At 41.7% G+C, this 23,631-nt stretch overlaps 2 protein-coding genes across 3 annotated transcripts in view; one reads left to right on the top strand and one right to left on the bottom strand.

Moving 5' to 3' along the window:
- The first annotated feature begins 499 nt into the window (after window positions 1-499).
- Window positions 500-6,361, top strand: ube2kb (ubiquitin-conjugating enzyme E2Kb (UBC1 homolog, yeast)). The gene is made up of 7 exons (XM_030062476.1): window positions 500-931; window positions 2,140-2,233; window positions 2,344-2,402; window positions 2,604-2,686; window positions 2,880-2,979; window positions 3,399-3,527; window positions 3,770-6,361. The coding sequence occupies exons 1-7, from the start codon at window positions 869-871 to the stop codon at window positions 3,842-3,844; spliced, it is 603 nt and encodes a 200-aa protein (XP_029918336.1). The 5' UTR covers window positions 500-868; the 3' UTR covers window positions 3,845-6,361.
- An 84-nt stretch (window positions 6,362-6,445) lies between these two features.
- Window positions 6,446-23,631, bottom strand: part of pds5a (PDS5 cohesin associated factor A) — a 30,313-nt gene continuing 13,127 nt past the window's right edge. For both annotated transcript variants that reach the window (XM_030062456.1, XM_030062465.1), the window contains exons 7-33: window positions 23,474-23,554; window positions 23,223-23,363; window positions 21,948-22,063; window positions 21,696-21,790; window positions 21,416-21,561; window positions 20,888-21,039; window positions 20,169-20,282; window positions 19,621-19,702; window positions 19,451-19,499; window positions 18,723-18,862; window positions 17,899-18,014; window positions 17,178-17,283; window positions 16,634-16,794; window positions 16,310-16,433; window positions 15,954-16,112; window positions 15,658-15,726; window positions 15,353-15,489; window positions 15,036-15,159; window positions 14,639-14,843; window positions 14,314-14,428; window positions 13,185-13,317; window positions 12,851-12,970; window positions 12,476-12,538; window positions 11,955-12,109; window positions 11,716-11,803; window positions 11,291-11,559; window positions 6,446-7,663 (exon numbers count right to left, since the gene is read on the bottom strand). In XM_030062456.1, the coding sequence (XP_029918316.1) occupies window positions 7,660-7,663; window positions 11,291-11,559; window positions 11,716-11,803; window positions 11,955-12,109; window positions 12,476-12,538; window positions 12,851-12,970; window positions 13,185-13,317; window positions 14,314-14,428; window positions 14,639-14,843; window positions 15,036-15,159; window positions 15,353-15,489; window positions 15,658-15,726; window positions 15,954-16,112; window positions 16,310-16,433; window positions 16,634-16,794; window positions 17,178-17,283; window positions 17,899-18,014; window positions 18,723-18,862; window positions 19,451-19,499; window positions 19,621-19,702; window positions 20,169-20,282; window positions 20,888-21,039; window positions 21,416-21,561; window positions 21,696-21,790; window positions 21,948-22,063; window positions 23,223-23,363; window positions 23,474-23,554 (3,264 nt within the window). In that variant the 3' untranslated portion in view covers window positions 6,446-7,659. The remainder of the gene's footprint in view (window positions 7,664-11,290; window positions 11,560-11,715; window positions 11,804-11,954; window positions 12,110-12,475; window positions 12,539-12,850; window positions 12,971-13,184; window positions 13,318-14,313; window positions 14,429-14,638; window positions 14,844-15,035; window positions 15,160-15,352; window positions 15,490-15,657; window positions 15,727-15,953; window positions 16,113-16,309; window positions 16,434-16,633; window positions 16,795-17,177; window positions 17,284-17,898; window positions 18,015-18,722; window positions 18,863-19,450; window positions 19,500-19,620; window positions 19,703-20,168; window positions 20,283-20,887; window positions 21,040-21,415; window positions 21,562-21,695; window positions 21,791-21,947; window positions 22,064-23,222; window positions 23,364-23,473; window positions 23,555-23,631) is intronic.

The raw sequence follows: 23,631 nt of genomic DNA, 5'->3' as shown, positions 1-23,631 counted from the left end.
ACACAGAATTTGCATAGGTGCAGTCGCTCTTGTCCATGAAAATGGGTGTGTTAACTTTCTATTGGAAACAAATTTTGAGTCCAACATAACCAAAAATAATCCGACAGCTTCTGTGTTCCCCCTTTCCCCCAAACTTAATTTTGCGTGTGTGGGAAAGACATGCATAGGTTATACTGTGTATAAAAATGTTATAATGTGCTGTTTAATGATTTAACCTATTGTTACTGTTGTTCAAATATTTGAAAAATGTACTCTGATGCTTTAGACAAATTGCTCTTTTTACTTTCATGCCAATGAAGCCACTGAATTGAAAATGGAAATTAAATTGAAGGGGAGAGAGAGAGAGAGAGAGAGAGAGAGAGAGAGAGAGAGAGAGAGAGAGAGAGAGAGAGAGAGAGAGAGAGAGAGAGAATCATAAGTGAAAAAAAATCAAGGTAAATCCCCATTGAACACATTCAGAATTGCTTGGTATTGTGTACGTTTAAATCCCATCACATGACAGAATGTTAATCGTTTTTTTTTTAGTATAGCAGAAATATCCTGAACGCAAGTTTAAAAGACACACACACAAACAAACCAGTCCTGTTTCACCGGTGAAGATTCTGGTTTTGTCCCCTTTAGCGGAGCGCTGTATGTTTCTGGAGGCTGACGCGGGGCGCTGGCAGTCGACGGCCGCTGCTCGCCGTGTGTTTTCAAAGGAGAGCAGCTTTTTGAAGTGGAAAAGCGAGAGGCAGTGAAAGTGAAAGGGGGAATCCCTGTGAAAAAAAAAAAAAAACAGCAAGCAGCCACCACAGACAACAGAGAGAGAGGAGGAGGAGGAGGCCTGCTCCAGCTAGGTGTCGCTTCAAGCAGCAGAGAAGACCCAGCCATGGCTAACATTGCGGTGCAGAGGATCAAGCGGGAGTTCAAAGAAGTTCTCAAAAGCGAAGAGGTGTGGTGACGGCTGCTTTTATTCTAATGTTGTGTGCCTCTTGCTGAAACTCGTTAAAACTATTAGTTGTCGTTATGGTTCACAATCTGATGTTGCCTTCCCAAACCCTGTACTGCAGTAGGTTAGGCCCAAACAGGAATACTTTAGCCATAGCTTTAGCCTGTCCTGTGTCAGGTGGGTGTGTTCAGGAAAAACCGGGGTCCTCAGGGCCTCTGCTGCTTTTAGCAATTAGAAAACCAACGTAACACACCTACGACTAACTTATCTAAACGACAGCACCTTATATGAAGCTTTACACACATACTAGGGTTATTTTATTATTATTTTTTTGTAGTGCTTTCAACGTCAGATAGCGGCAGCTCAGTTTGGCTATGTTTATGCAAGCTAACTGTAGCTTTTGACAGCTCACTCCCAGCCAGCGTTAGCCTACGACGCTAGTCAGCTGCCTTATTAGGCTCTTTTAAACCGTGTTCTTATCAATTTTAATCGGGATTGGATAGACACAGCCGCTGTAAACACCTGTGTTGTTCTGCCGCTGCCTCTTAAGATACAAGGGCTTCTTGTTGTGAGGTAGCACATTTAGCTAAACTAGCTTCTCCTGCTAGCAAACTGACGCGAACTGCCACAGCGTCTCCTAGAAACTAGAGGCTTCCATGCCTCTCAGACTGGAGTGTGCTGGTGAGTTGACTGGTGGTTATGGCTCCAGTAGCGGATATGTTTGTGTTTAAAATATAATCATTTTCCCTAATCAGAATATGTGGTTTCATACTCGACAGCACCGAGTAGGGCTGCACAATATGGACAACATTTCATACCTCGATATGTATGCCAAATATCTCGGTAGCGTTACAATATGCGAAGCGACTATGAGTTCACACTTACATGAGATTTATTTAAGAGTTTCAACTGTGAAAAGTAAGCATTATTCAACAAAACAAAACAAAACAGCATAATAATACCCAATGGACGTAGAAAATGCAGTTACTTCACAAAGTATTTTACTGATCAGAACAGACCAGTCACTATCTTAGGCTCACCCTAACCCTAAATTTGATATCGTCCATATCGTTGCCTTTTGAGATGTCAATATCTCTCATGTTCGTATCTAGAGAACGATACAATAACAGTATATAATTCAGCCCAAGCATGGAATGATTTAAAGCTCAATCGTTATCCATTGACACTCCTTTTTCACTCTGTTTTTACAGACGAGTAAAAACCAGATAAAAGTAGATTTGGTGGATGAGAACTTCACAGAGCTGAGGGGAGAGATAGCAGGTCCACCCGATACACCATATGAAGGTAGTGTTACCACACCTATAGCCTAATGACATTACATTCTGCTTATTTTAAGACTCTTGTTTTATCATAGTAATATATCATTGTGGTTTTCTTGCTTTTTTTTTTACCAGGTGGAAGGTATCAACTTGAAATAAAAATCCCAGAAACGTACCCTTTTAACCCACCAAAGGTATGTGCTCTGGTGACTCCCACCTGCTCTACAAAGCTGCTATCCTTATTCTTGTTTTTCCTCTCTCCTGGTCCCACACAGACATCCATAGTCACTCATTCTAACACTCTCACAGCCGCATATACATATGCACATGGCCCCATCCATCATCATAACATTCTCATCCAGTAACATTTAGTCTTGCATCTTTCTCTCTCTTAGGTGCGATTCATCACTAAGATCTGGCATCCTAACATCAGTTCTGTGACAGGAGCGATATGTCTGGACATTTTAAAAGACCAGTGGTGAGTGAGTAGTTGAATCTTGAGCCCTACATGACAGTGTCCTGGTGTGTTATGGTCACTGCTCTCTCCATCCATTCTGTCCGCATTTTCCTCGTGAGCACTTTAACAGTCAGATTAAACTGTTGCTAGGCAAGCAATTTTTCCAGTGCCCTCACACCCACCAATCTGCTCTAACCTCCCCTGTCTCCCTCAGGGCAGCTGCTATGACCCTGCGGACGGTGCTGTTGTCTCTACAGGCTCTCCTCGCTGCAGCAGAACCAGACGACCCACAGGACGCAGTAGTAGCCAACCAGGTAAGTGTGTCTCTGGGGGACAGTAAAACCGCCCAGCCTTTTTCTGTTTCACCCTTAGATTAAAAATATTTGAACAAACATGTTGCTGAATGCCATTCACTAAGAATGTAACAAATGAAGTGCATCTAGTAGAGTGAAAATTTGGGTGTGGTTTAAGTTTTTGACTAATTGTGGTGCCCAGTAGTAGGGCTGGGAAATATTGACAAAGTCAGATTTCTCACTGTCAGTGTTGCGGGGATGATTATTGGTGCTCTCAGATATTTCCACACAAAAGATTAAAAAAAAAAAAAAGTCGCTGCCATAAGTAAAAAAGCTAATCTTTGCTCACCATGGCCATCTAAATGCATGACTTCTCTTTCTCTAGTTTACAGTATTCAACTGACATTTGTGCTTATTGAGATTGTTCTCTGCACCCACAGTATAAGCAGAACCCAGAAATGTTCAAACAGACAGCAAGGCTGTGGTCTCACGTCTACGCAGGCGCTCCTGTCTCCAGTCCCGACTACACATGGAAAATAGACAAACTCTGTGCCATGGGCTTCGATAAGGTCAGAAGCACTGTCTGTTTTTGTAGTAAGATGAGTTTTGTTTTGGGGGTTTAGTTGCTATGTAGAGCATTCTTTTCCGGAAAATCTGCATGAATCACATTGTGTTAACAAGATAGACGGCAGCCCTTCTTATCTACTGTCAAATCGTTCCCCTAATTTCCGTCAGCTTTGTATGCGAATGAGTAGGATTTTAGTCGCCAGATCACATTTAATTCTTCATTTCTCCCCTCCCTCTCGTTTAGAATGCAGTAATAGCGGCCTTGTCTTCAAAATCCTGGGATGTAGAAACGGCGACAGAACTGCTCCTTAGCAACTGAGATCCATCCAGGCTCGAGGATCCCCAAACTCCCGTCATCATAGCATCAACTCCTCCCCAGTACCATTCCACCATTGCCCTCTGTTACTCTGAACCCCCACTTTACCACAGCAGTCTGAGCCTTCTCGTGGGAGGATTCTCACTTGTTTGTATGCTCTAAACCCGACACCACCATCGCCAATATGCATACCACCTTGCTGCCTACTGTCTCTCTCCATCTGTTCCTCTGTTCATGATGCTGCCCTTTTTTCTTTGACTTATCTTTGCCTCATACTCTCAGCTGCCACTAATTACAAATGTGCCCTTTTACTATGCCCCAGAAACAAATGATTTCCATCATGCCTTTTGTGACCCATCCCCTCCATCATTTGGGCTTTTAGCCTTTTTTTCCCTTTGCGTTTATTTAAACAAATCCATGTGTTTCCTGGAATTGCAAGGAGTCAAATGTCTGCCACTAGCTGGTAGAGTTAAAATTTGTAAAATCAGGGTGAAATGTAAAGGAAGTCCCACATACTGCTCTTGCAGTACATCTGTGTGTATTCTTTCAGCTAATGGTTTGTTGTTCAGTTGGACTTGGTATGGTATGGACATTTAATGCTGTTAAGGTCCTGCTGGATCAGAATTGGTTAAATGAAGAGTGTTTTACTGCATGAGCAGTAGTGGATTTCTCCTAAAATTTTTATAGATGCGTCACTCTAACACACACTTGCAAGGGTGTGGATGTGAGTCTTTTTTTCTATCTAATCAGTAGAATTAGACAAGAACATACATTCTCATACACCTGCACTCAACACATGCACACAAGAAGAAAGTTATCTGTAAATAGATATGTGTAAATTTGAAAATAAATGGGGATATACTTTTTTTCTTACATGGCATTGTAAAACAAATTATTTTAAATATGAACTATGCCTAGTTTACAATTATATGGAGAGATATCTTTTTATTATTTTGTGATCCATGAGATTTCACCCCTGAATGTCCTTTTTTCTCCTCCCTCCTTAGGATTGTGATTTAGGGGTGGTGTAGCAAATAATCTGGTCCTAAATGGCACGGCAGGGGACAACCAGCTCAGGCCCCTGGAATATCTCAGTCCTTAACCCCCCCACCCCCTTTTTTCTCTTTTCTGGTGTCTTTTATTTCTTCTTGCACGTTTTATGCTGCCTTTAATTTAGTTTGGCCAAATGATGTGGTGATGGGGTGTCTTTTCAGTTTAGCATCCCTTTAGTCTGGCAAAAAGGCAGAGGCAGAAAGACTTCTGCTTCTGTGGAAAGAGCCACCTTGAGCCGCTACTCAGCCAGCCACTAAGCATGTCCAGTTGGTCATGATATCCTTAGGGAACCAAAGGCTTTGCTGTTTATTTAACTCAAGTATATTGCTGGGAAATCTCATTCTACTCTGAAGAGATTCGCCAGGCACCAAGAATAAAGCTGGAAAAAAAAAAGACTGATTGTGAATGTTGTTGAGGATATGAGCGAGCAATGCTGTGATTTTTTTTTTTTTTTTTTTTTTTGTTATCCTCTAACCTCAAAGCAATTGGTTTTGACCATAGGCACGTTATTCTCAGCCACAGAAGAAGGTTCAACTCAGCCATAATTGGGCCTAAAGTAAATCATTAGGAGGGCAAGCAATTACTGATCAGTGTCTGGGGAACCTCACTCTTTTCTGCCTTGGTTCATCCACACAATCTAACAGGAGGCAATCAAAACCTTGACCGTATACAGGTGTATAGGTGATAGCCTGTATATCCCAGCTACCTTTTCGTACACAGCGTCGATGAAATGACAAACAGTTATGATGGTTGTCATTGAATCATATCTTATGAATGGTTACAGAGGCTGGAATTCCTCTGTTCTCTTTAATAGCAACCAGATAGCAGGCCTGCACAGTGTTTCTTAGACTTTTAATTTGAGGTACATGGACTGTAAAGATATGCTTAGCATACAGAGAAGTGGGGTATCCATGCATCCTCCTCACACATTGCCTTTTTCAAACTGTCATCTCTCTGCTTGCCCTTCAGCCCTATCCCCCCTGGCAATCCTGCAGCATACAGTACAATGTGTTGTGGTGCAGGGGCTGGAAGATGGCCATCTTTTCCCCCAGTGACAGTGAGCCGTTTTCAACCAGAGCCAAATTAAATGTTCGCATAGTCAGAGGTAGAATGCTGACACCATCTCCTTCACTTGTAAATAGTCAGGTTCTTAATGAAGAGCCATATCGTTATCACAAGAGTGCACCATTGATGGCTGGATCTATATTTTGTAAGAAAAAGAATGGACAAAAAAAAGGAAAGAGGCTCCCTTCTCCCTGTCTTCCTGATGGTCTCACCATGTACAATATTGCACGATGACAAAGCATAAAAAAGGGGTTGTTGCATCTCGGTTTCTGTTTGGATTGAGACTTATTTTCCTCTCTTTTGTTTCTCTCTGGAAGCAAGCATCAGCAGTACAAAGCATGGTTATTTATTGTGACAGTGTCATGTTTCTTTGATTAAAAAAAAAAAAAAAAACCTGGAAAATCTGAGCCTTTGTCATGTGTCTTATTTGTTGTGAGAGCTCTGCACTTTCGAGGCACAGGGATCAAGAGAAATGCACTACACAAGAACATCTAAAAGCATTTATTTTCTGGAAAAAAGAAAATTAAATATGATCATGAGAATAAACATACTTTAACTACATCAAAAATAAGTCATTATCAACACAACCCTTGAGGTTTCCACTCATTCGATGCTTAACAGCAGGCTTTACCCTACAAAAACCTGACAGAAAAAGAAAGGTACAAAAAATATTCAGTTGTAAAAGATGACAAAAGCTTGGACACATACCTGTATAGTAATTTATGATCTGTATGCATTCCAAAGTGAAGTACTGTTACGTACTTCAGCAGTAAAAAAAGAGTAAAATTATGTAATTCATATCCAGCTGGATTTCAGACCCCCTGACCAGTCCGGGGGATGACAAAGTAAGAAGAAAAGAGCTTAGGTTAAAGTCTCCAAAGTTCTTTGACAGTTGCAATATTTCCATCAGCAAACTGGAAATGAATCAAAGGCCTTCAAAAACATTACAGGAGGCAATAAAGATGCCACCAGGAGTGTCTACCTGGCCTTCTGACAGAACTATAACCAAGATACAGCACAAAAGTTAGAAACTTCAATATCCCAGTTTATAAAATTGATGTCAACAATCTCTAAGGGGGGAAACAAAGGAATGGGTTTGAATTTGCATCGTTTGTCTGTTAAATGCACCACTCCTGATGCTTTGATGTTCCCATATTCTACCCATCTCTTGCAATTTTCAATTCTCAAGGATATTCAAAGTTAAACTGAGAAGCCATGTGGGTATATACAAATACTAAAAAGTAAAACAGGTGACCAGAAAGCAAGCCCAAAATAAGAACATTGTGCAACAGAGACCACTGAGGAGGAAGAGGTCAGGAGGCATACAGTAGGATTTTCCCAGGGAATTTAATAAGCAACAATCAACCAGATTAAAACGTTTTGTAAAATGTCCATCCTGTTTTTTTTTTTCTTAAAAATGGCTCCACAAAAGAAGCAAAGAGCAACAAACACAAAGGAAAAAATAACATGTTTTTGAGAGTAAGATCTACATACAATGAGCTTCAAATCATGACTACAAGGTGTTTAAAACCTTCTAGGATGTCAGTGGTGTGCGCGCACATATGTATATGAACGTGTGTAAGAAAGGTCCATCATGTGTCCAGAAGAGCTTTAGAGGAGCATGTATGTAGGGCTGGGGGGTATGAGGAGAGTCTGGCCCGTTCTCTACAGTTTTGATCTCGCCTTCGTCCATTTCCTCTTTACCTGAAAGAAGAGAGATTGGAGGGAATGTCAGGGAAATCATCTTTTATGTTCATACACCTGTCAGTGTGACTCCAAGTGATTACCTTTATCACAGAGCCACACAAAAACTGTATATTAACATACATGGTGTCCACAAAGTCTCTTTACAATTTAAAAAATCTATTACAAAAGCAATTGATGAGATATGTTAATCAGAATTGTTCTATGTACTCAGTGGTTATCAAAGTTTTTAATCACACTGGACATCAAGGACCTGAAGCAAAAGATCACTGATGCCATTGCCACCATTGATGAGGCTACGCTACCGCGAACATGGCAAAAAATTGAATACCGTCTTGATGTGCTTCGTGCAACTAATGGTGCCCATATAGAGGTGTATTAAATAAGGCAAAAAAAACTTTAACTTACAAATTTTGTAATAATTTCCACAGATTTGTCTATTCATTTGCTTTTGTAATAAATTTGTTAAATTGTAAAGAGACTTTATGGACATTCTGTATATCATCCGACAAGAAGTAAGTGTCTGATCTTATTCTAACATAAGCTCATAAATTCTCTCTCCAATACCTAAAAACTGCAAAAAAAATATTGGGCAAAACCGTTTACTTAAGTCACTCAAGTTCATAAGGTCACATGATTAGTGAAGTGAGCCATTGTTTTTAATAAACCTCTGTTAAACAGAAATTTAACTTTGGGTTGTATCGTTCCCTGGATGAGTCCACATGGTGGCAAAACATCTTTTGTTGCTCCTTTTCCCGAGGCCTGCTAATCCAGAATACTGCATTTGTATATTTGCACACCAAAACCAGTCTCAAGATAACTCTTTAAGCAAATAAATGAACGTGAACAAAGCAGATAATGCCAATGTAAAAAGGAACAGGTTGCTGTACCCATTTTTTTTGAGGAAATTAAACAGCTCTTTTCTTGTTATTTTCCTGCTGAACAGGATCCGGCAGTTAGCGTCTGCAGCAAACTACCGCACAATAACCTTGTGCCACAAAGAAACAACCTGAGAGTATTTTCAGATGACACAAGAAACGGGTACCGGGACTTGTTTTTTCATACTGGCTTAAACCACATTAAGTGTAATTTTGGGGTTTGGCACAGTTGAGAGACAGTGCATGGAGCTGCTCATGAGAATGATTCGCCACCATGTGGAATCATCACATCCAGGCAACTATACAGTCACTCTACCAAATTTAAATTCTGCTTTCATGCAAACCCTAGATATTCTTCCCATAGCTTAAAAACCAGCATAGACCATCACTGGTCACACTTTCAGAGCAGGGTCTAGGAAGGTTAGCTAGGGCCAGATGCTAATTATGAAAAGAATTATTGTTTTATTTGAACCTGTACCCAGCCTAACAAGTCATTCCTTTTTGCCAGATCATTTAAAATTAGTCAGGTGAATTTGGAGTGGGGGAGCTTGACTGACACATGTAAGTAAGATAGAGCCAGCCCAATTTGGCTCTGCAGGCCAGTGGGAAACGCAGTACAATATTTACAGACATCCTTAGACTAAACCAACTCACTGCCTGTGTGCCTGTCTTGTTTCCACTGACAAACTCTCCCTGCCTGCAAGAGGGCGCTCCCTTCGCTGCAGACTTGGTCTTTCCCTTTCTGCATATGGTGGACCAGGTTGCCCAGCTCGTCTGTCCCCTTCTGAGCATGTATGTCTCTCTGTGCTGTCTGCCAGAAATAACACACTCTGGGCTGGACTCCAGCTCTCTCTGTGTTGCCCTCACTGCCCAGGAGCGGGGTGACTCTCCCCGACTCCTCTCCGGGCTTTCTCTTTTTCACTTTACCCTCGTCTCTGCTCTGGCACAGCCTCCTGCTCGGAGAGAAGACCTGACGTCTGAAGGAAGATGGCATTAGATCATTTGGTACTAGGCAGGCACCAACTATGGACTACATAGGACAAAGTACCACGGGATTCTTTCGTCTGTTCCTGTCTGTTTGCCCATGCTCTTCAGCCAGCTGGTCTTCATGGTGGATGTATTTTCTACTGTAGTACTGCAACTGCATCACTGTATGTAGGTTGAATATAGGAGTGGAGATCTACTGTGTGATGACAGAGTCGTAGCGCTATGGCAGAAAACAAATCTGCCATTTTAAAAGCCAGCTGACTGAAGAGCGAGAGCAAAGTGAAACTTAAACAAACTTGTGTTGTTATGCATCCTTCAAAACAATGATTTATTGTGTCCCACTCAAAATCGTGCTGTTCTCCAGTTTATCTCTACTTCATTTATTTTGAAGCAATGCACTCCCGGTGAAGCTCTCGTTTTGGTAACAGGGAAAGACTTAATAAAATGGACGTATTACACTCGCATGGACCAGCAAAAACCACTATATGGGTAAGAATGCAAACTCACTTTAAGGAATTACTTTGGCTTACATTAGACAAACTGGTCACTATGATTGCTATGAGACTTACAGCTCTTAACTCTGTTCCAATTTATGTGGCCAATTAGTTTTCTTGCATTCGAGATAATTATGCAACAAAACACAACTGTTTTTTTTTTTTTTTTTGCTGTATCGGTTTAAGAGACTAATGGGGAAAAATACCTTTCTGTACTCTGCCTATGTCTAGTGCGATAAACTTCCCTCTGAAAAGAAAATCAATTACCTCTGATAATATTTGTTTAAAAAAATCCTTGAAGATTTTCAGTAATATGTGGTTCAGGTTGTTTCATTATTTACCTTTATAGTTTGCTATTATGTTGCCTGCTTAGTTGTAACTGTATTGCCAAGCATGTTATATTCTTGATTCTTGTTTGAGGACCACAATTGCGCCTTTTCCACCAAAAAACACCTGGTGCTAGTTCGGTGCTGGTGCTAGAGCCAGTGCTTAACTGGTTCCAACAAAGAACCGGTTTGCTTTTCCATCAGCCAAGAGCCAACCGGAGCCAAGTCAGATCCACGTCATTACGTCAGCGTAAAACGTGATCACGTGGGTGTGGGTGTGCGAGACGCTCGCTCGGAATCACAATAACCAACCTGAACGACAAATGGACGGCCCATCGTAGCAATGCAAATACTGCTCGTGTCTTTGCAAGCCTAAATTGCAATCCAGAGGCGAAAAATGCAATTATTGCTGGCTACCCATCGTATTCTTGGTTAGAACAAACGACAACTACGTTTAGCTATATGTTTATAGCGTTCGCTGTTCCCATTTGGGTCTGTAACCCCCGCCCACCAATGACGCTGTGGGTTGCGTCATCGGTTCTTTCTCTGGCTCCTGTTTAGCCCCTGCTCGAAGTTGGTGCTTGCCTGGAACAGATTTGGAACCAGTTTGGCCGGTGCTTGGGCGGAGGAAAAACAAAGAACCGGTTCTAAGTCAGGCACTGGCTCTAAACCAGCCCTGGAACCTCTGGTGGAAAAGGGGTAAATGGAAACAAGCCTGCTGTTTTATTTTATCTTTGAGAATTTTAAATGGATTATTTTCTGCCACTTAATGCAGTTTCAAGTTTGTTTGTTTTTTTTAATTGTGAAATTCATTCAATCATTCTTTCAGTCCTTTTTCCATTTTGCGACATCTTTTCCCTCACCTAACTCATCTTCCCCTCTCTGTCCCAATACCATCCAAATATCCACCAACTACCTTCTGGTCCCTTCCTTCAAACGTACCTCTGCAAGTCAATCTGTCTCTTTGTCCCTTCATCCTTCTGCTGCTGTTGTTTTGACACCTTGATGTTGATTGACTCTGCAGATGGGTCAGAGGTGGTGTCAGCTGCCCTCTTCCTGCCTCTGCCGGCTCCGCCCCCTGCTACCGCCCCTCCCTCCTTTTCAGCTGCTACAGGAGGGACAGCGGCTGCTGACTTTGGCGGGCGGCCACGCCGTTTTGCGGGAGATGCTTCTGTTGTGGCGTCAGGGGATGCATTCTGACCTGCCTCCTCCTGAGAGAGATGCAGGCAGAAACTCAGTCAGGATAACAAAAGGATAACAGTACATGTGGCAACCGGACCTCATGATAATAAAGTCTTACATACTCTGACTTTATTTCAACAAAGGTGAGGATTCACTGTAGACGTGGTGATCCGCTATGAACTTACCTTCTTCCCATCATCATTCTTGATGACCGGGTTTTCATTGTTTTCCTGTGCTCTGCTATCTGATGTCTCTGTTGCAGCATTGCTGTTACTACAGGAAAAACAATATCACATAAGTATATCAGAGTTCAGAAATACTGTGATTATTTTGTAACAAGCCTTGACAAAACACAAATTTCATTTTTAAGATGACACAAATGAAGTTCAGTATTCTTTACAAGTGTGTGTCATTGTGTGTCTACCTGTTCTTGTTATTGGCTGAGGAGCTGAGCTGGGAGTTGGAGTTGGAGCTGGCGTTGCTGGCTGTGTCTGAGGACGTGGTGGTTTTAGTGAAGATCCTCCTCCCTGGTACTGTCAGAGGCTTGTTCACAGCTGCCAGCACTGGAGGTGGCTTAGGCTGTGTAGAGGAAGATAAGGGGGAGGATATGTACAGAGAATTTGTGCTCAAATGACCAGAGCTATTTTTCCAAATGATGTGAGAAAAAGATGGTTTGGGATTCACTGCATCTGTAATATTCCTCTTTTTGTCATTGTTACGACATGTAGGTTTACTCGGGCTGTTGACATTAGGAATTTCTCAATATGGATGTTTTTGAAAGAACCATTTTTGTACTTCTCGTTATTTTATTTAAAAAAAAAAAATTAAACTGGGAAAAGTGTCATGGTATTAATTAACTTGTTTTATATTTTAAACTATTAACATAAAATGTCAACAATTAAGGCATCTGACTCAACAAGACTTGAGTCAGATAAAAGCATTTACCTTTCCAGTGAGCAGCATTTGTCTCATCTCTCCCGACAGATAGTCTTTATCGTTTTTGAAGTCCTGTTGAGGAGAATCACAAGAAGGAAACTGATTAACACAAGACTGCTAAGCTATGTAAATGTTACACAAAGGTCATCTGCTCCTATTCACCTGCTTATGTAGTGATAGTGCTGGAATTAACCTTTAAATTAATGTGTGGCGGTATCTAACCTTGAGTGGACATCAATCTTTCCAATAAGAAGAGAGGAATATAAAATGTTCAACCTTGTGAGGACATTTGTGTGTTTGTGGTTGAGACACGTCTTGTCTGAGAGGTCTTAATGTGAGGTGCACGCATATGTGTGTATGTGTGTGTGTGTGTTCGCATCGTGCCTTGTCCTGCATGAGGAAGAACTTGGTAGGTAGGACGGGTTCTTTTGGTGATTCCAGGTGGCAGGCAGTGCTCTTGTTGGCGATGACGAAGAGAGCGACATCACACACGATATACAGCTTCTGTAACCATGGCAACACAACAAAACAGTTAGAACAGCTCTTAGGATGGTGCTTTGTTGGCCTTCAGGTTATTTCCAAGTGAATGTGTGTTTGATAGCAGTTAAACTGACAAGGTTTTTCTGTGTATTTCCCTCCTTGGCCTCAGGGTTTCAGCTTGTGAGCATTTTTCTTCTTTTTTGCCATGGGATGTGTTTGTGTGTGTGTGTGTGTGTACCTCGTTGGCCTTTGCATCATCAGGACACTGTGCATCCTTGGTCTGTTTGATGTTCTCCACCATCTTCCTCAAAAAGGCGTGGCTGTTGTTCTCATTCTTGGTCATCAGCACCTCCAGCATGAACCACAGGCACCTACAATTACACACACACACACACACACTCTTAATATACTTCATGACAAATGATCTTCAGCTGCAGGTTTTCTTGCAGGGCTGTAATTCTGAGTATGAAATGTCCTTACAAGGACAGAGAGATGAAGGAGATCCTCTGAAGTGAGGACAGTTTCTCAGCTGTCACACTGAAAACCATTTAGGGTTAGGTTAAGCTAGGGACACACTGAGCAACTCACTCCAAGTCCCTTTCCCAAAAGAGTCTCTCCCCATTCACATTTCACTAAGGAGTCTCACTCGCAGCTGCAGGGGGAACTCCTTGATAAGAGAGAGGGGATAAAATCATGGGAAAACTCCAAGATGCCCTTGTCACTCGCTACCTGAAGTGGGAAACAGCTGTCGCCATGACTGCTGACAAACACATCTTTTGACAGTGTTTGTGTGTTAAACAAAAAGTTGAATAACCAAATAAAAAATGCAATTAAAAAGTGATATTGTATTTGGGGTCTCATAATCTTCTTGGTCTTTTCAGCTTCCCTGCAAATGTGTAACCTTGCCAAAATAATCCCTATTATGCTGTAAGATAAGATATAAATGGTTGTAATTTGTCTATAAAATCTGCAAGTCATTTGAACTTAAGGAAGCCAAGTGAAAAGGCAGTGTGGGGTATTTGACAAAGTAACCTTTCACAAGACGGAACCTAAATTTGTATGTTTCCACCATCTTTCTGCTTACACATCAGTTTAGTTGTAGGGGAAATGTCTTGTGTCTGCATCCATGTAGACCTGCTATCTTACGTCCTCAGGGTGGGTCTCTTAAGAGTCTTAGCGATTCCTAGGAGCACTGAAACTGCACTAAAACTGCATCGCTGGGTTGTCACACTACAGGACAGTTTTTCCTGTGAGTTTTTTACCTGTGCATTTCTTAGGGCTCTCAGGAAACTCCTAGCTTTGGGTGGTGAATGAACATTAATTGAAAGTCCTTGCACGTGTAGTAAAACAAAGGTGGGTACACTCACTCTTTGATGTCTTTGAGCTGTTCATATTCCTGTGGTTTTGTGAAGTCGGGGTCATGGGCCAGCAGGTGGATCATGTAGGGAACCACGTATTCAGGAAGGAGGGACACAAGTTTTTCTGGAGAGAGAAAACAGTTACCATTGTTTATCCTTCCACATGACCCAATTTGGTGTTACTGTGATCTTTAATGGTCCAAACTGCTCACCAATGTAGAATACTGATCAAGATATTCAAGTTTAGTTCTATAATGAGTTCAGTCACAAAAATATATTTTCCATTGCAAAAAATGCTTGCATGAATAACTGTTGCAAAGAGTCGTAGACCAACCATGAGCAAGTGGGTTTTGTTTGATGTACTCTCTACGGACGGAGATGTTTTTGAGGAGGCACTGTCGGGCGTGGGCGCGGCGCTCCTTGACCGGGTCCTTAGCACAGAGGGCAAACACAGCCAGGTACTCCAGCGGCAGCAGCAGTTTTACTAGAGCCAGGTGCAACTTTTGGGCAAAGATCTGACGAACCTGGTAGCACTCATCCTGTACACAGGAAGAATTGTGGACCAGGATTTAAGGGAATATTAGAGTAAGAAGCAGAAATTCACATCCCTCATGCAAGAGAATAAAACTGTCAAAAAGTGTTAACACAATATGTAAAAATTGACTAGTGATGGAAATATTATATTATTGCACACATATACTACATTACAGACAAACAGAGTGCAGACTGACATTGATGACGAGGCCACAGAGCTGGAACTGTTCAGGCGTGATGATGTCATGGTAACAGGGCTCCTGGGCCAGTTTCATGATGGCTCCACCTGCAGCCAGCCTCAGACGAGACATGTCTGATTTACTGCAGGGAGGAAGAACAACGAACATAAACATAGAGGGGAAAGGGAGGTAAAAAAAACAAAACAAAACACATCAACAACTTAGGAAGGATCAAAGAAAGAAAACCTCTAATTTAATTTGCTATAAATCTGAATTTGGGTCTATAATCTGTTGCTTGCAAACAGATCAGCTTTGACCTATAAACCAAGCGCTACCTGATCTTCTTCTGCTCTGTGAGGTCTCCCTCGCTGACTAGCATGGCTGACAGCAGGCGCAGGGTGGAGTTAGCCGACTTGGACTGGTTGTTCTTCATTCCCAGTAACCAGCGCACCAGCAGCTTGATGGCCTGCACCTGAGGGAATGGGGACAGCATAATTTAAGAATGCTGAACTTTTAATGCATTTTTAAGGACAACGGTTGTGTTTTCAGTAACAAGATAAAAGATTCAAGAAAACATGAAGCAAAAATTACTAATCTAAGTAATTCAGCAGATGCAGGGTGGACCAGGTGTGGCTTTTACCTTAGCTAGAACCTCAGGTGAAACTTCCTCATCAGTCGTCCACAGCTTCCCATTCTTGTTTCCTATTGACTGAAAACACAAGGGCACATCACAATCACATCCTGACTGTTAATGTCGACATATACTTCTGTAGTGATGCCACTAGGAGAGATTTCTTTAGTTCTCAGGACTGTTTTTGACTGTATTTATGACAGGTGTGAATAGGTATATGTGACAATATAATGGGAATGCAACAACACAGGAGTGTACAAGTGTGTATGTACAGGGTGCAGCTGGATCCTCATCTCTAGACCTACCCTATCATTCATGAGCAAGTCCTTGACGATGAAGTTGGCCACAATGGACTTCATTGGCGAAGCAAACTGATCTGGGGCCAACATGGAGATGTGGCCCAGGGACACAAGGGGAGTGATCAGCTGCTCTGGGACGTCTGCGTTTAGACTACGAGACAAAGGCTAGGGAGAGGGAGGAGGAGGAGGCAATTTAGACAGAGAGGAGACAGTTCAAGAAAAGACAACATACGGGAGGGAATAACAGGAGACAAGAGAACAATGTGAATTGTTCAATGACATAAAAAGTCAGAGAAAAGCACTGCTATTTAGGTGACTCCTAATGACCTTGTCAGTCAGGAGGTTAGAAAACTGCTCCCTACCTCAAAAATCTGTGCCAGCTGGACTTCCTTGTTGTTGAAAATGGCATGGATGCAATGAACAGCCTGCTTGGCCTGGTGGGGCGTACCGCGCTTGGCTTTCTGATGCAAGATGGGAATCAGAGTCCTGACAGACACATGGAGGGATAGAGGTTAGGATCTATGTGCTGTAAGGACATTGGTCTTTTGATTTTAAAAAAGTGCATGCACAAAGGCTCTACTGCCTCATAAAATGCGTAACTTCAGGATAGTATCTCGATATTATAATTTGTACGTATTCATTCCAAAGTCGACAGTAGTTCCTCCACCTCGCCATTCATCTCTTACGATCTTATCTGTTGCAGCTCCGTCTCAATCTTCTGCCCTGTGTTTCTGAAGATCTGGATGGCCGCCTCGGCCACCTTGTCGTCCTCCATCTTCAAACACTGGAGCAAAGACTCGTAGGTCTCCGCTGAGTGGAATGCAGTGGGGTGGGTGAATGACAGGACCTAAACAGAAGGGAGGACAAGTTTTCTAACATGCACAGTCCAACTTCAATAGGATTTGACTTCATCATAGGTTTTGTTACTTTACTCTACTCTATTTCAATGTCAATGTCAATGTAAGAACTGTTCATTTAGTCAACCAAATACTACTGCATACAATTTTGGTATTCTGCATTGCTGAAAATACAGTTTCTTCCATATGCATAAGTTGGAAAATCTATATTCTAGGTTGAAATGAACGTAGAATTAGTGCAGGGAAAACAGGAGAAGCGGGAATCTCAACCTCACCTGCATCCTCTTTATTCCTCCCTCTTTCAACTCTTCCTTTTTTCCCAAATTACCTAATTTATCTCCACACAGCCTCCTTGCCCTCCCATGCTCTGTACCTTGAGTAGTTCCAGGCCAGAGCGGATGGCCGTGTCAGGGGTAACTCCCTCTTCATCATCATCAGCTGTGCCCTCAATGGACTTGTTCAGTAGCTTCACCAGAGCACTGAAAGAAAACATTGTAAACAGTTGCATCGCCATATCAAATGGCTGTGGTCCCATTTGTACCTAATTAAGGTATTTTAGCACAGTTAAAAACCTTACACAACAAAACAGCATTTATAAAATAGCAAAATGAGTTGGACTGAGTAACCTGAACACTAGGAGTCATTCAGTGCGAGTGTTTCCTCTCTCATGGGGTTTTTCCATTCAGTAGGATGGGTTAACCCTGTGCTCTGTCTGAGGCTTACAGTTACACCCCACCACCAGTAGGTGTCTCACTGAATGAGGAAAGCCTGCTGCTGGTAGTGTTACACAATCACACTGGGACACAGGGGGAGTACATGAAGCTCTCCATCACTGGGACAGTGGAACATGCACTGCTACTGTGTCATTTTGTGACTGTCTGTGCTTTGGTGTACTGCACAAAAAGACGCTTAAATCTCATGAAACAGGAGATATGACTTAATCTCATCTATTTCAATTAGAATCAAATTCAACTTTAATTCATTTTATTCAGTGGGTATACCTGATATGTTGTAAGAATTTGACCTGCTATTAACTTGAGAGAATGAAGGCACATTCCTGTATATGGTGTGTTCGTGCCAGAAGTTTCACTGACCTGATAGCCTCAGAGTCGATGTGGACGGGAGCAATGCGCTCCAGCAGGAACTTGACCATCTCCAGGAAGGGGTTGGTGGGCTGTTTGGGGAATGTAAGCTTCCGAGTGATCTCCCTCTGCAAACAGGCAGCAACACACCATTTATACCATTGCTGGATATGTGTCTTTATATCTGCATACTGTATATGGAGGCATTACAGACGCTGCATTGACTGCAATTGATTCTTCAACCCTAACAGTAACACTAAAATGTCGTCAGGGACCTAAGCCTGTCAAGATGTATATTTTCCCACTGTTGCATGACTCTGTTTGATCAAAATATTGGATTTCCATTATTTACACAAAATGTAACGGGATCATTTTTCCATGAACAAAATTATACATGCACATAGGATTCAGAGGTCTTAATTAAGTGTATTACTCTGCCATATAAAGTGAACAAAACACAATGGAGAAATACTATCTGATTCATAAATAGTGTTTTTGTTTTTTTTTTGTTTTTAATTGAGGCTGACAAAATTCATTTATACTCTATGATTTGTCCCAATAAATGAGTTTTCCTGTCTTGAACAGCCTCTTCAAAATTCCATGACATGCTAGAAAATTCCAGGAACTGTGGAGACCCTGTTTGCAAAGTGAGAATGTGCCAAAATATCCTCTCTTCCCTAAGTCACACTTAACGCACATTTAGTCTCACTTATATTCCTACAGTCAATCTTGTCCTCACAAGCCCACTAATGGAAGTATACATACAGTGTATAGGTTTGTTAGTGTGTGTGTGTGTGTATGCAAATCATGTGTGTCTGATGTCAGTGTGCTCTTACCACACAGAGCTCAGCCTGTTTGCAGGAACAGGTCGGGCTGATGAGCGTCTCTAGCTGGACTCGGAGCTTCTCATCCTCACCAAGGACCTGGTTGAACTTCTTCATGAAGTCCTGAGCCTTGCCTGCATCTGGCAGGTTCTCTGGAAACACATTTATGATTAGTGAGTCACACTAACAAGCATAAATGTAAAAGATGAATAAATGTCTAGAATGTTTTGAAGGATGCAGTGCTTGTATAATAGGGGTGTAACAATTCATTCACTGCATCGATGAATTAATCATAAATTCTGCAGACTCAAATGTATTGATATGCTAAAATAAATAAGCAGAAGGAATAGCTCTGGCTTTGGCCTTAAGTGATATACAATGCTTTGAAACAAATAATTAATGACCCTAATAGAAAAACAACCCAACGCTGTGAGGATTTAACAGAATTCTGTGAATTGCTTTTAAAATAATGTTTGAGAAATTCTGTTGTCTGACTGCTTTCAATGGATATAAATTTGGGTTAGCAGTGCTGACTTGAGTAATGGTTTAAAAACTAAAATTGAAATGAGTCATTTTAAACAAAGAAAACTGTCCTTCAATTGATCTGTTGACTAATGAGTCGTGAACTGAACTGAATCTTTGCTTAGATTCACATTCCTATTGTAAAGAATAGAGAATATCTAGAATAAAACATCTAAGTTACAGCAGTGTGTGGGTGTTTGTATATGTGTCCAACTCACTGGCAATAGTCATCAGCTTCCCAAACATGGCTGTGTTATTGGCCTCAGACTGCCAGGGGAAAAGAGAAAAGATGGTCAGAGATAATCCAAACTGTGCAGGGACACTTAGACTTGTGTGTATTAAGGGGAAGGAGGAGGAGATAGATGTGAGTGTGTGTGTGCGGACTCACCACTGGCAGCTTGTGGAGGTCCAGCAGCTCTCTGACCAGGCCTCTGAGCATGTTCTGACACTTCCACATCTCATTCAGAGCCCTAGTGAGGAGAGCGAGAAAGAGATGTCAAAAGACAACATTAAATCTGGCAAAGATGAAACAGTGCTTATATACAGGCATTTTATTGTACTTGCTTCTTCAGATTTTGGATTTGTTTTTTTTTTAGATACTATCTGTATTTCTATACGTATCCGTGAAAACACCTTGAAAATACACTGGTGTGACATGTGCTTTGTAAATAAACTTGAACTTGAAAATGTGCTTGTGGTACTGTGCTTGTTAAGCTGTTAGCACTTATGTTGTGTGGAGCGCAGTTTGTCAGAGTGCGGTTTTGCTCTTGTAAGGGCAAGCAGTGTGTAGTTATTATGTTGTTGTACAACACGTTTACATGGTAATGAACAGTCACTGACACTATGACTGTATTAAGTCTTGGTTCAACCACACAGGCCGGTGTTTATGTGTAGGATCCATGAGGTGGGTGGGTGTTTTAGTTGAAGTTTACTGACTTGACAGCATTTGTGTCCAAGCAGGCGTACAGGTAGTACAGACACTTCATCTTCTCCTCTGTGTCGAGACTGTGAGGGACCATGTACTGGGCAAAGATCTTCTCCACTAACAACCTGTGGCGTGTAGGAGGGAGAGTGTGAATGAAAGAAGTACAAAACAGAGGCAGAATCAAAGCATGTCTAATAATGGTATTGCACTAGAAGCTTGACATTTATTGACAGTTAATGTGTGGATTTGTATTTTCATCAGTACAATAGCCGCACTATTACATGGGGATGCACAATAATCTCAGCACCAGTCAATATCAGCTTCAAAATGACATACTGGTATTGCCCAAAATGAAAATTTCTGCCGATATGTGAAATAGGTCAAATTTGCGCTGGTTTTGGCTATTGTCAGGACTGTCTCAGGTAGAGCATCATCCAAGACTGTTTAAGCAGGATTAATCTTAGAGTTTTGTTTGAGAGAAAGTGCTCTATAAAAATAAATATGGCATGCTTTACATAACCTAAGTTGAAGTAGTCCTTATTTTGCCCAATGAATGAGTGGATCAAATATCAGCAAAAAATTCAATATCATGCATCCCCTACTATTACACTCTGTTCTACTGCAGTCCTCTCCATCTTCCCTATAATCTACTTCTAGAGCAAACCATTAAATGCATGGTGTCAATTGTAGAAGTACCTATAAATACACTGTATGTACTGTGTGTACTCACTTGTCGTCGATGCTGTTCTGGTAGTAGATGTGCAGCAGCTTGTCTTTGATCCAGCTGATCTTCAGGGCCGACTCCTTCCCTGCCTCATGGTGCAGACAGTACTTCTTATAAAGCTGGGCCAAACCCATCATGGCCTCCTTACGCACACGCCACTATAAGAGGAGGGAGGTGAGTGGAAAAGGACACTGATTTAGCTTTTTGTGGTATTGTGGAGAATGAGTTGACGTTGGGGTGAATTACAGTAATGCAGTAACTTTGTCTGATCCAGTTTTTGCATTTTTCTCTCAGTAAAAATTGGATGTGATTTAGATGTAATCAGAGATTGAGATCAGAAATTATACTTCTCTGATGTCATGGCTATCAATGTTCAGACTGAGCTGCTACAAAATTGAAACCAAAAATTCAGCAATTAAATAGACACATAGGACCAAAACCCAAAATGCTTCAGATACACTGCCTACTTAGTTATAACAGATTTATTTTAAGTAATGCAAGGGGTGTGTGTGTGTGTGTGTGTGTGTGTCTCACCCTCTTGTCTAAGGTTCTTTCCCGTACAAAGCCCAACAGCTGGTCATTAACCAAGTTGAGGTCTTTCTTCCCGGCATTGATGATGGTGACGATGACATCATGACGGATGGCCTCCTCTGGGTCATGGGAACGCACCTTCAAGTACTCTGATTGGACAATGTCGATAAGGAAATTAGATTTTTTAGTGTGCACATGTGAGAGAGAAGACTGAGTTGGAGAGGAGAGGAGATATTCTAAGGTCAGAAAAACATGAATTAAAACACATGCAAAAAAAACACACCTGTGAGGTCTTTGGCCAGGTCTGGGTGGTTCATGAGGCAATGGCTGGCAAACTTTACACACTCCAGCCTGACAGGAACATGGATGTCATTGAACCTGGAGAGGAAGGTAAACATCCATTCTTGAATTACTCATCAAGCTCAGAGAAAGAGTGTGCGACTGAACAAATACGGAATGTAACTGTATTACTGTAAAGCATCATTTTGTGTTGCTTTTGTCCATGTCTGTATCTGCGTATGTGTATGTGACTCACCGTCCTAAGAAACACTGCCATAGAGGTCTGTTCTGCGTGGCCAGCTCAGAGTCTTTGGCCCCAAACAATTTAGCTAGCAGCCGCACCACAGCTAGACGCTCCTCGCCATCATTACTCTGTAAACACAGCACACAAAGAATTACTGGGTGGCCTTGTGATAACTGGCCTGACATCTGCCCTACCTGAACAAGACACTGAAACCCTATCAACTTTAGTGGTAGGGTAGGGTAGTCGTGTCATTCTCGAGCTGACCCACTGATGTCCCTTGAGGGTGGTAAATGAACAGACTGTTATTATTTTACCATCATTGCCTTACAATAAAGCAATGAGCTGTTTTTTAATCTGTGATATGCATCTTTTGGATATTTAATAATAAACAAAGCACATATATTACCATTTTGTGTCCGTCTACAACTTTGTGTGTATGTGACAGAGGTCTTCATTTGCATGAATATGACTTTTCAATGATATTCAGTGTGTTTTGGGGTGTATACCATGTGCTGAGTGCAGACAGTGATGTGCTGCATTGTGGCTATTAAGGTGAGACAAGCAACCCCAGCATAGAGAAGACTGAAGAGAGCAGAAAGCTAAATATGTAGCTGGAAAGATCGAGTCAAAAACCTGACTTAACATTGGAACGTTTCTGTTTTTTTGATTGCAGATTGTCTGTATTAGTCATCCGTTTCTTAAACGTCTGTGTTTACAGACTCAGGTTACCTCAGCCTCGGGCTAGATGCCATATCAAGGTAGACAACTCATCAAGATGACTGACAAGTGCTGAGGTGTGAGCTGGCCCAACAGAGTGAGGAGAGTGGGACAGAAATGCATACTGCTGACTCAAAGTGAAATGCTGCATGCTGTAACTTTAAAACCTGGTTATTTGTCCTTTTGCTATCAATATTTTATACTGGAGGTTCTGCTGACTGTAGAGTCAACAGGGAAAAAAATAAGTTGAACTATAAATATTATACAGTTGACTGTAGGATCAAGATTGATTTTTTTTCAGCAGCAGGTCAGCAGGGACTGTTCTGAAGTGAACAGAGGTGCGATGAAGTGAGATTATGTTAAAGCTGCTGTAGGCAATTTTGGTGAATGGGAGGAATTTCAGTGGAAATTTGAACAGGAACAAATAACCCCTCCCTTTTGATCTTCACTCCTACCTGCAATTTTCTTCCACCCACAAGCACACACATGCAAGCACCCAAATAGCTCACAATCGCATGTTCTGAAAAACACAGTAAACTGAAACATAATGTGTGTATGTGTTTGTTTAACCTTGAGTTTGAACTCCAGCTGAGGCATGACAGAGGTAAGCAGCAGAGGGTCGATGGCGAAGAGTTCCTGGATTAGGTCGAAGACGTGCTCTGATAGGTCGCTGACTGATGACTTGCCCATCACTAACACCTGGTTGAAGAACTGAGGGGAGACACAGACAGAGATTTAAACTGAGGAAAACCACCAGATAAACAAAGAAATGGAGGTAGGCAAGGTGTGAAATCCAGAGCAGATCGCTAGCTGGTACTCACGTTAGCAATGCATGTCTCTATGGTCTGGACGGTCCTCTTCAGCAGGGTCTTGGCAAGGTCATATGCTTGCTTGTTCAGGTTCTGGACCAGAAATAGTTCAATGCATTTTAGTTAGAAATATTAGGGTTAGCCAGTTTCAAAATCAGCTATTATGGCAC

Source organism: Myripristis murdjan, chromosome 1, assembly GCF_902150065.1.
Source record: "Myripristis murdjan chromosome 1, fMyrMur1.1, whole genome shotgun sequence".
Lineage (NCBI taxonomy): Eukaryota > Metazoa > Chordata > Actinopteri > Holocentriformes > Holocentridae > Myripristis > Myripristis murdjan.
The sequence above is the reverse complement of the archived record's forward strand: the minus strand, read 5'-3'. Positions and strand labels throughout refer to the sequence as shown.